General features: G+C 43.5%; 2 protein-coding genes and 1 long non-coding RNA gene across 4 annotated transcripts in view; 2 read left to right on the forward strand and 1 right to left on the reverse strand.

Moving 5' to 3' along the window:
• LOC132908102 (uncharacterized) overlaps nucleotides 1-12,339 on the reverse strand; it is a 128,530-nt gene that overhangs the window by 89,353 nt on the left and 26,838 nt on the right. The gene's annotated exons all lie outside the window — the stretch shown is intronic.
• LOC132908087 (uncharacterized) overlaps nucleotides 1-12,339 on the forward strand; it is a 148,828-nt gene that overhangs the window by 75,312 nt on the left and 61,177 nt on the right. The window lies entirely within an intron of this gene.
• The window catches only part of LOC132908056 (serine-rich adhesin for platelets), a 60,448-nt gene continuing 58,145 nt past the window's right edge, over nucleotides 10,037-12,339 (forward strand). For both annotated transcript variants that reach the window (XM_060961626.1, XM_060961627.1), the window contains exon 1: nucleotides 10,037-10,591. In XM_060961626.1, the coding sequence (XP_060817609.1) occupies nucleotides 10,589-10,591 (3 nt within the window). In that variant the 5' untranslated portion in view covers nucleotides 10,037-10,588. The remainder of the gene's footprint in view (nucleotides 10,592-12,339) is intronic.

The raw sequence follows: 12,339 nt of genomic DNA on the forward strand, positions 1-12,339 counted from the left end.
CGAATACTGCGAAATTGGAATTATATATGAAAAATTTCTAGCGTTGAGACAATACGCACACTGTATAAGAAGACCATCTTTATGGAAGTAAAACGCTTCACTGCAAAGAGCAGTTTTATTAATACTTGGTATTATCGTTCATACGAGAAGTTATATGTGCTTCGTTTAAATAAAAAATAAACTCTTTTGTTATAAAGTCTTTTGCGACTGATTATATATAAGACGATCTACAAGAAGATAAAGATATTCGTTAAAAGAAGAAACATTCGGAAAACACGTGCAAGAAAATTGGACGTTCCTGCGCTTTTGTACAATTGGACTACGTAGGAAAGATTTTTACGCGACCTGCGTGGAATGCGTTAACGATAGATCGAAAAGGCGAGCTTAAAGAAGGTGTATAGGGTTCTGACCACTTGCTGGACTTCGGAACACCGGAAAGTGCATCGATACAAGGTGAGGACTGATCGGCGAGCATATTCGGAGATAACTGGTCGTTCGATGCGAGCTTCTCTGGGTCTTTCTACCATGAGTTTTAACGGAAATTTAAGCGCCTTCGAGGAGATGGTGTCTCGCGACTGTTGTTCAAACTTAACCAGCGTAACGGGTTACAGCAAGATTGTTCCATTTCTCAAGCAAACAGCAAATCGAGTACAATTTCCAAAAAGAACATTCGCCTTCATTTTTTCGATATTTCTTTCGAAGAAATTCCAGTTTACGATAGCCAGTTTACGCCAGTTACGATTTGAAGATAAAAATAAATACCGTCGGTGGTGCCATCGATCAAACGTCTTCCTTGCGATTATCTTCGTTCAAACCATAAAACCGTAAAAGTTTCGTTCTAAATGTTCGAGCTCGCATCTGCCAATGTTAACCCAGTTTACGCTACACGCGTGAGACGATTTCGTCAATGGCGAGCAGAATGAGAAACTGTCGCAACGTGACGCATTTAATAATGGCGTGACGAAACACTGATTTAATTAGATACGGTCTCGTTATAATGCGTCGTAAATGGTTCGGAGACTTGGCGAAGGAATCACCGACGTTCTTCATCGTTCCATGGAAATCGATGGATCAATCCTCGTGGATAAGTCCATTAAGTCGAGTGCGTCATTGAAAACTTCAAAGTGCGATATTCAAAGTTAGATACCTGAAAAGGTGGCTTGAACCAGCAGGTACCGTTACTACCTGTTCCTCGAACCGTCTCCAATTTTATCTCTGTTCCCGTACGTGGGCAGGAAGAAGAGGAAGAAGCCTCGTGCTCTTCGCGTCTCTCTATACCTCTGACCGTACCGTCTCCCTTTTCACCACCCTCTTCTACCTCTCTCGACCGTACCTCGTCGAGGATCGCAAAATTTCAGGGTCGTTAACCCACGAAAACGAGCCGTTTCCACGGAAACGTTTCATTTTTTTTTCCTGCCGTTTTGACACCTATGTCGGAAACCGGCAAGCTGTTTCCTGGCGCGCCGCGGGCAGATCCAAGATTGCGGAAGAAAAGAGGATGCTTCTTCCGACCGAGTCAGGCAAAGAAGAATTCGCGTTGATAGACCGATAATAACTGCGATAGCAGGAAAGTCGAGATACCGTGGCAATCACTTCCAAGTAATTGTAAAATGTACGTACAGAGTTTCTTGATACGGTTGAGCTAATATCATTAGTGAAATTTTGCAAACTATAAGTCACATCTTTCCAGTGCTAACGCATCTTCTTGCGAGTCGGTTCTTCTTAGATTTCAAAAACATCTTCTATCTACGTTCCATTTGTCAAATCACGTTCATATGAATATGAATTGTATGGAAACTTCGAGCAAGGATCGATCAATGGTAGTAGCGCGGTATTTTGTTCAAAGTGAAAGCTGAATTAATGGCAAAGAATCGCAGATATTACATCCACGCGACATTACGTTAAACGTAAGAAGAACGTTAGGTGTTTGAAACTTGCGGTGCAACTTAAAGATCGCGTTCGTTCCAAAATCTGCTGAATCGGCTAAATGGCCTTTAGACCTAAATGGCCTTTAGACCTAAATGACCGTATTCAAGGTCTCCTCTCGGTTGACGAAAATGTTGGCAGTTTAGTAAGAAGAACATCGAGAAGGACATTGCTGGACACCATGTAGAGATACAGTTCCAAAACAGACTACCAGAGATCGTTGTCCTCTTTCGAAGTTGCACGGATGCGCGCGCGCGCGCTTATCGAGACTCCTACCAACTCCGATCGGAAAGCCACCTGCCGCATACCTTTTACGCCGTCGCCGGAGGCGGCAGTCTCCGCTCTTTCTCTCCTCGGAGAGAGAGGCGGAGACAGGCAAAACGAGAGAGAGAGAGACGATCGGCGAAAAAAAGATTCGCTTTCACGAAAGTCCATGCAGCCATTGCAGCCTTTTCGTTTTCCCGCATCATCCTCTACGTTCATCTGGAATGCGCGCCTACTTGAAGAGAAAAAAGTAAAAGAGGATTGGAATGTACGAGTGAGTTTATTGGAAGTTAAATCGAAATTAGAAGCATTTTTTAATAAATTTCTCGATTTACAAAAGGTTATACAGATACAATCACAATACAATAGCGATCGATTTTCGATCCTCCGGAAACAGATGATTTCTTTCTATCGGCTCGCATATTGGAAGTAGAGAGCAATGATAAAGATTTCAAGGAGACGTAAAAGAATATTATTTGTAACGTCGTACATTTCTTATAATTCTCAGTTCACGAAGACGATCGATATAAATTTTGAGTGACTCATATGAACATCGTTGCACTGGTCGGCTTGATAGTATTTTTACCGTTTCTTTTATCGATAAATATTCTTATCTTCGTATAGGATATTTCATATCATTTAAAAACTGCGAATTTTCTCCTCCATATCTGACTGCAATTTTTCTTTATCCGTTTAAGACTCGCTCGATGATACATGATCCGTTAAAAACCGGTTACTTTATATATGTTACGATCTTATTGAAGTAGTAAAAATTCTTTGAACGGAAGAATGTTGTTCTCGTAAGTAAATCAGAGCGGTCCGAAAAATGCTTTAAATGGAAGTTCGATAGCGCAGGAACTGTAACACCGTGCGAAATTCTTGGCACGCGACGCCTATGCACCGTTGCTCGATCGGCTTGCCTCTTCCACGCGATTCGATGTTCACGGAACGGTCTGCGGAATCGGTAATTGCTAGGCGAGCTGTCGATCGTCCTCGTTACGCGTTCGAATTGAAGTCGGTCCGAAACTGTGACTCGGTTCACTCTTTTCTTTCTCAACCTCGTTCACTTTTGCGTGACCTCTGTGAATTCAAGTCACAGCCGACGATTTTAACGTGTAAATTTACGTCCGCTCCCTCCTGAAGCACGGACAGGCATTTGTGACTCACCCTGTATGTAGCGAGGGAAATATCTTCAAACATAGCATGGCAGAGCACAGCTTTGGCGTAACTTGCCGATGGATCTTCGAATTGCTTGAACAAGGACGATCTAGTCTGGTGTAAACGGAACAGTTGCGACGAGGCACGCTTTCCTCGATTATTACGTAAAAGTTAACTGCACACGCGACTGGCAACGATGACGATTACGCGACAGGAATAACGCCGTGATTTCATCGTTAACGTTGTTCAACGCCATGAAACACGGTTATTTTCCCGTGCAGTCGCGTGTCACCGAAGGCTGGACGGTTCTTTTCGCGTTGCGTGCCAATGGAAAACGCGTGGTCGGGGTCAGTCACCGAAAAGAAGACAGAGATGTTGAATAAAGGATGAAATATCGCTTCATAATTTATTATACCCACATAATATCCTGATGTCAAGGGAGAATGTACGCTCGTAAAGTAAATAAAATTTGCAATGTAAAATCACAGTACAAACAAAAATGCCAAATGAAAAAAGCTAAAGTAAATTGTTTCGACGCTCATAACCATCTTTACCATACTCCGCTTACTAAAGTCTACGTTCTTTCCCGCTAGAAAAAATCGTTTTCTATTTTTTCTCCATTCACGTCGTTTACGATTTCAGCTCCTTAATTATCGACCTCGCGGAAGCGAAATCAGACGCGCACTTTGCGCCGATGCCGCCGCTCGTACCAGCAACCCAGATCTTCGCGCGATGGAAATATACCGTTAAAACGTACCAGGGGCCCGCAGCCGTATAACTCCCGTTCGACGAATCGTCGTTTGCCAGGAATTCTCGCTGCCCCTCTCCTCGTCTCAACGATCGATCCAACACCGATGGATCGCTGCAGGATATCCGGACGATTTTCGATGCCTCGATCGGGAAACTAGCGGCGAATTTAGATTATATAAACAGATTGAAGGTGCATCGTGGATGATTCATCCGTGTCGACGATACAAGGATCGTTTTCGCTCGTGTTTGATCCAAAACGAATACCCAAAGCGACCAGTGAACAAAATAGAGTCGATCTATACTTTAACGATCAGTCTATGTTTGCTCGGTAACGAATAAACAAACGCCTTTCTCTCGTTTCCAACATGGATAAACTTTGATAGCTCGAAAATCTCTGTAAGACTAAGCTTTTCTTCATTCCTTCCAGCTTCGTTATGAGAACGTTCTTAAATAGAAAATTTTAACTCCTACCTTGAAATTCTGTCGAGGTTATTAGATGTATGTGAAGAAAGAGACGCGTGGATGAATTATAAGGTAGAAAATATATTTTAATACAGAAGTGTAAATACAAGTCGGAATATAATTCGAGCTGGCCCAGATCCGCTGATCCAGATCTAGCAATGGTACCCTATGACTGAAAGCCCTGAAGCCATCGTCGCCTGTCTACCGTTTAAGGTCTGCCTTCGTCCCAGTCTTTTGTCTATACGCTGTCGATGGCTTCGGTGCTTGAGAAAACTAAAAAGATGTGGAGCCTTCTTAGAAGCGATGACCACTTCAACAAATTCGAATTATTTGTTTGTTTGTTTACGGGAAAGAGTAAAGCAAGTATGAAATTGTTATAAATTTGTGAAAAATAAATTCATAAGAACACATACGAATCTGTACAAATCAAGTTCATTACAAATTAATATAGATTATGATACGATAGGAAACAAAAAATTCTTAATTACATGGCTAAATTGGAGGAAGATATCGGTGGGGAATAAACACTATTGATATTTAACGTTACGCGCTTGATATCAGTATGATACCCATGCGCGTTTCGTGGGGATGCGTATGAAAAACATCATAATGTCGCAGATTTCTCGCAGGAACGTTTAATTCGAGGCATTCGATAATTTTTAGACGACCGATAAGTCCATTAAATACTTTGCGGGCGAATCAAATATCACGAAACTTTCTTCGACATTCTAGCGATGTTGAGCCAAGGGTTGAACGTTATCGACCGATAATTATGACGTGTGAGACATGGGTTCACCCCGATGTTTGGCAGGGTACTGAATTATCAAAGTTCGACGGTATTTCGCACGTTCTCTCTCAATGGCTATGCTTATTATATAATTCAGTCTCGACGCTCGTTATTTCATGACATTTCGTTCATCATTTCGCTGACATTTAAAAAGCTAGTAAAGTAAAATCAACCATCGAACTGTTACAAATAATTCGATTCTCAAGTTTCGTACGCGCTGTGCACGAACCATCCGAATCGTGCAAAATGTAAAAACCACGTAGATTCGCATAAACCGCTCAGATTTTATCGTCTGTAAATCGCGTTCCGGAAAATATCCGGGACGAACAACCTCGATGCAACAACATCCTTTATTAGAAAACACGATAGTGACCGAGTCTCGCGCTGGTGAAAGCGTCGTAAGCTGCATCGTCGCGCTTTTTGCCGCCGTTTCTTTCATAATTGTCGTGATCGTGTCTGCTCGATCTACGGATAAACGCGTCACGAGCGCGGACAGCGTTACACATGGGGTCGTTATAGCCCTATGAGAGGCAGTAAGACGTCCGCAAAGACTGCACGCCATATGAAACGATGAAAAACCTTTGCTGCGCCGTGATACAGATACCATTCATTAAGTTCAGTGGCGATAAACGACTTCCGGCCTGTTTCTTACAGTTCTGATGCATATTCACTGTGCAACGCGGTTATACGAGCGAAAGTACTTTTAGCGGGAAATTATCGGCGCGCGGCATGCCAGGAAGAACTCATCCTCGAGCGGAAGGCAAGTGTAATGGGTAGAAACGCGAAGGAAGCGAAACGAATCGAGTAGCGAAGTCGTTAAACGTCCGACTATTGGATGTCAGAATTACGAGGATCGATTTCATTTACGACACAGTGTTACGCGATTGATTATAGAAGAAACGTGTACGTAAAATACTATAACGTAGATATACTTACAGTGGCTGTAACAAAAATATTTGTACAATAGATACTCTTATTTTCGCAACGAAATATTTCCCGTCAGATTGCGCGTTTCGTTTTCGTAAGTTGAAATTTTTCCGATGCGTAGTTATTTAGACCTTACAATTAATTGGCATATAAGCGCTATAATAAATACAATAACGTGCAAGCATTCTCCGTAACCATCGCAAATCGTCCACTAGGCTACATCGATCTATGAAACGAACCGAGTAATCGAACCTGTCTTTAGATAGCGTTTATTCAAACCTCTTTTCCCTTTCAATCGAGTGGCATCGTATATCGTGCACCATAAAGTTTCTAACGGCGGCAGAAAGCACGACGCGCCGCAGCACGTCGAAACTCGAGCGGAAAACGAACGCTTCTCGCCTCTGGCTCTGAATCACCGATCCCGATAAACGACTCGCGCAACATTCTCACGGCCGTCGCCGCTTTCGAACCTCCGCGACTCGTTGCATTGTTGCGGCTTTTGCATAATTCCACTTCCGACATTCCGACCGGCGTTTTCGCCCGCGTGGCCACCAACCGGCACGGTTTTACCGGCGAAAGTGCCTTTGATGGTAAATAATCAACAACGATGTAGTCGAGTGGAATCGAGCTGTGTGCGTATCGATGCGGTGGGAGCAAGGAAACGTCAATGGTCGACGGATTGGACGTTGTTCGCAGCCGCACGATGGGTCTGCGGTTTTGCAAAACGGGCCAGCGGTATGTCGGACACGTCTGACAGGATTACCTATCGAGTGCCATATCGCTGAGAATCGAATCGACGTAACTCGAGTACCGAGTTTTCCTCGCGATAGTCCAGGTGCTTCTGGGATACGAGCTACCACGAGTTTCTCATTCATCCTCCGATACAATGTTTTCCTGCATCGTGCGAGTTCTTCTTTCTGTAGATTACGGTTATAGCGAATGCGTTTTCTGACGAATTGATAAATATAATTAACCGGTTAATTACGAGATTTAGTTTTAGAAATTTCTCATGGGATTGGGTCGTAGAGTGGGTAAATAAATACAAGCGACGACGACTATACTCGTCAAACGTAGTTAACTGATTACTACGTGCACTCCGTAATTATTAGGACGCAGAAATCAGGACTAACCATAAGAATCTTATTAGATACATCAACTAGGATAGTCACACTTGACGCTGTTAGACGCAGCATCGTTATCGTACGGTGGTAAACGCTTGCTGCGTTCGACACCATTTGATGCCTTCGGGAACAAACCGTATCCAACACAGTGCCAAAAGTTTGGTCGATGTCGCAATTAGCTTCGTCGAGAGTCGAAGGACGCGCTGATAACGATGAAAGCAACGCGTATACAGCGTTGAACGCGACAAGATTAACCACAAGAACGCTACGTTTAACAGCGTTAAACGAGACCTTCTTAGAAACTCACTGATCACTGATGCATCTCGAGAAACCGAAACGTATGCAACGTAATCACTCTCGTACGAATCAACGTAAATACATACATACCTTTGATTATTCCGACGTACTTGTCAGAACCCTAATTCGTTAGAAAACAGTCTTTCGCGTTTACTTTGATGTTCCTCGCGAATTGTCACGCAATGGGTAGGCGCAACCTGGAGTTACGTGGATCGTCAGAAGAGAAGAACCTTCGAACTCGGTCGACTAGACCAAAGAACGTGCTTGCCTTAAGAGACGGAACTGGGGGAATGTAATAATAGCAAAGAAGAAGAAGAAGAAGAAGGCGTACAGAGAGTACGCCTCCGGCACTTTTCTCCTGGCTTAATCGTTATGGAAAGTCGGAGGATAATATGGGACGTCGGCGCGCCGCAGAATCTCGTAGGAGCAACCAACAATCTCCTGCAAAAACTAAGCGTTTAAACCTGGACTTTCTGACGAACATCGAAAAAGATGACGAAGAAACATTCGTCTGTCCGTACTTATCAGGTTGATTTCGCATGAAACGTCGTTTCTTCGAAATTCGAATTTAGCGGGTTAATACCAAAGAACGTTATTCCATCGTCGAATGAGCTTCTTACAAGCCAAGCTGATCAACCTCGGGTTTATCGTAAATGTCCAATTTCGTTATCCAACTTAATAGAAATGGTGCTAACGAATGTACAATATTATTGTTGTGGCGATATCAACGTTGAAAATTAAGAACAGGATAGCCCTGGGAAGATTTTCTAAAATCCAGAACAGAAATATTTATCGAAAATAAATATCTCGACGAGCAAAAGTGTGTCAAGATTTCAGTCAGACAATAGTTCAATTAATACAGTTGCTTCGGTGAGAAGCGAAAGTATATTTATTTCAATCGAAGAAAACGAACGTTTCGTACGTTCTAACCAAGCTACGGATATTTATGGGAAATCAAAGTCTAAAATCCAAGTATGAAATAATATATAATTGTAATTCAAATATATAATTTACTTAGCTATGTGTATTGGATTGGCAACCAAGTGATTGCGAATTTTGTCAATACCGTCTAATAGCAAAATCCGCAATCGCTTAATTGTCAACTTTATATACTAAACGTCGATAGTTCTAGGTGTTAATACAATTTTCGTAGCCTGTTTTCTCTTCACCTGTAACCATTTTCAACTCGATAAAACTCCAAAAGTTATACACACCGGCAAAGTTTGAACAGGTGTATCGGTGACTGATGGTGCGTAACTCGAGCAGAAATCGCGCGTACCGCTTAATCGGTGCGTAACGTGGAAATACGCGCGCCCCATTCGGAGCGTCAAGTGCGGCATCGACGACCGCGGATAATACGCAGGCACACCGCAAGAATCTCGTTCGGTTGGATCGGCTGGTAGGCCACACTGTCGAAGCAAGGTGCGCGTCGAAGCGATACGACGGTGAGATCGGTTCCTTACAACTCTCCTCGAACGCACCAACGCTATACAACGCTCAAATCTGATAAGTTTTTCGAAAGTGCGAAACCTTTCGAACAGCCTTACTCCGTTCGATTCTCTCAATTTCTCAATTCGACATAATGCGGTCAATATCCAGACACGGTCGTCCTAAACTCTCGATTTTTGCGTATCGACGAACGTTCGTGTTGTTAAACGAGCTACTCAGAAAGCTGATCGACTTTATAAATTAAAGAATAGAAAAAGCTGCGATATCAGATACAAATGTTCTTTGGAATTCACATCGGAATGTACGATTGCCTGTACGACTGGCGAAGTTAAGAGGATAACTCGTAGATACATCGGAGAAGCTGAATGACAATTGGCGATGAAATTGGGAAATTTATACGACCGGAGTTGGTTGGTTTAACTCGCGAGAGGTTCGAATTCGAACAGCGAACAGGTCCGACCACGTAGCTTCGAAAGTTACGGCAGCAATCTGTCGCGAAAAAGAACGGAATCTCCGAGTGAACTGGTACTACACCAAGCGCTCTAAACTCTCCTTTTTTGCACATTGGCGAACGTTCGCGTTATTAAATTCCAAAGGTTGCTGAAAAAGTCCCGACATTAATTTCTCACCTGAGAACACGTCGATCTCTGAACACACCGGTGTCATCCAACCATCCTAAACTCTCGATTTTTGAGCATCGATTCGTGTCATTAAATTCAAAGTTCAGTGGACAGGTCCGACCAAATTGCTCGAAAGGCCACAGAAGGGGACTCGAATGGTGGAGGTACGGATGGGCACTTGGCTCGCGGTTAAAGGAGGTTGAGTGAACGGGGGACGCGGGTAGACAGCCGAACAGAGAGGAAAAGAGTGGAGATGCGAGAGGAAGAGAGAAGGAGCTGGAGAGGGAAGACAGGGGGGAGGGAGGGAAAGAGAAAGGGGGAAAGAGACAGGAGACGGTGTTTGTAATCAAAGGGGCGATCCGCGGAGCGGCGTGGAAGAAAGTCAGCCTACTGGTGAGCCAGTCCGGCACGGCGCGTTGTCCCGAATGCACGTCGAACCATCGATTTCCGCGTGTGCTGGCCACGTGATCGTGCTCAATCGCCACATATCTTTCCTTGTGCCCGCTGTTGCTGTTGCCGACTTGGTCTGTTCATCGTAGTTCTCGCTTCACGCCTCCAACAACTCGATCCAACGCGATATTTCTTCCAGTTCGAAGAGGTTCTGCCATCGTACATCTCGAATCGATCGCGTAATCACTGGTCGAGCAGATACTGCAGAGAGACTTTAACGGTATACCGCGAAAGGTGGGTTACGCGAGGAAACCTGTACAGCCTGGTAACAAGTCGAAAGAAGCTGCGTTCGAGGATCACGTGGTTCGAATACTGGTGGATGCAAGGCACAGGGACGGTTTGCTAGTCTTCTGGCGATGAAAACGAGTGGCGAATGAATGGTAAGTAGAGGTAATCGTCGTGGGAACTGACCCGGTCGGTTCTATAGGATCGCGAGGCATCGAAGAAATCGCGATTCCAATTCCTTCGTGTCTTTAGCCGCGAAACAGAGTAACGATGATTACAACGCGTACGTGTTTCGACGAGCTTCCGACCGATGTAGTTACTTTCATAAAACTCTGCACGAAGATACGGGACAAGTCACATTTTCTTTATTTTTCAAGGGGAAACAGTTTTAAGATTCGGTAGGTTGCTGATCAAACTCGTATTACCAAAATTCTACGTGCACTTGGTTCTGGAGGTGAACGCGTACTTTTTCATCCTCTTCAAATTTTTCTGAATATTCCTCGTCTTGATAACTGGATAATTAAACATCTCTGATTTTCATAAAATTTATCAACTTGTCGATTATTTTTAAAACACATCTGCATCTTTACGCTTGATGGCTTATTTACAGTTTCCGATTGCGCAATGCGAAAATCCTCCTGTTTAATCGCAGAGTGACATTACGATCGGAAAATCAACATATATGTACTTATCGTGATTTCGATGGAATTTTACTGTAATCGTAGCCTAAATCGAAGGACTAAACATTAGCTTCGTGCTATACATTCAAAGACCTTCGAAGGTTGATCGCGTAGCGATGCTTACAAGGTCGAGTGGAAGATCGTAGGAATGCGAATGACATCGTGGCTGCTATACGAATATAGGCGTGTAGTACGAAAGACTCGAAGAAGCATCGTGACAAGTGGACGAACGTACGCAACGAGATAGTAGCATATTGAAGGCGACATATTCGAGTTCATACGATCTGGCAGTTCGCTATCGAAACTGCGTACTCGTTTAATCCGTTTAACCAGGTGTCACCGCTACGGCTTCGATGAACGTCACACTGATATGAAATCGAGGGAACGTCAAAAATTATCCTCTTATCGCGCTCTATTATCGAGATACTGTTCTTCGAGTTCTCCAACAAACAGTCCTTGACAAACTACGATATACAACTATCGTAAGGTCATCGTATCGTAGAAAATACTTTCAAACGATTGAAAGAACATGGTAGAAATTCTTATGATTTGTCTCTCGAATACCAAAATGCCCAAATCACGTATGCACTGGCTGACGAAAATATTAAAACGATTACATAATATTGGACTAAGACCTGTTATTAATAAATATATAAATAATAAGGATCAATTAAATGGAAAATACCAACCACCTAAAACGTGTTCTCGATATCTCGATTTAGACTTTCTATCAATTTTCTCTAGCTTCGATCTCCCTGATTTTTAGGTTCTTTAAATTTTCTCCATCTTTGGTCTCTACCGATTTTCTCGATCGATTCGATTACTTCCTAGCGGGAATCAGTTCCTAGTGGGAGTAAAAGGTTGCCGATAATAAGAGACGACGTTTCCTCCGATCGACAAGAAATCTCTCCGACGAAACCAGTTTCCATGGTAGAGGACAGCGCGGGGCCTTTGAAAGCCGGTGGCATTTTACATGTTTTTTCCACCGTGAGTGGAGAGACGACGGCGGATCGCCGTGATTTTCTAGCCGCCAGGTATTCATAGTCGATGCCTAGATAATTATTCCTGATTCTCGTGAAAGTTTCGAGCACGCCGACGACGCAAGGAAGCGCCACGCTTGCCAAACAAACACGCGGCTCGATCCCTTTACCGCGTGCGCGTAACGTTCTAAAGACACGCTGCCTCTCGCAACGAAAGCGATTTTTCTGTTATTCCGACGTTAT

Source organism: Bombus pascuorum, chromosome 6 (genome assembly GCF_905332965.1).
Source record: "Bombus pascuorum chromosome 6, iyBomPasc1.1, whole genome shotgun sequence".
NCBI lineage: Eukaryota > Metazoa > Arthropoda > Insecta > Hymenoptera > Apidae > Bombus > Bombus pascuorum.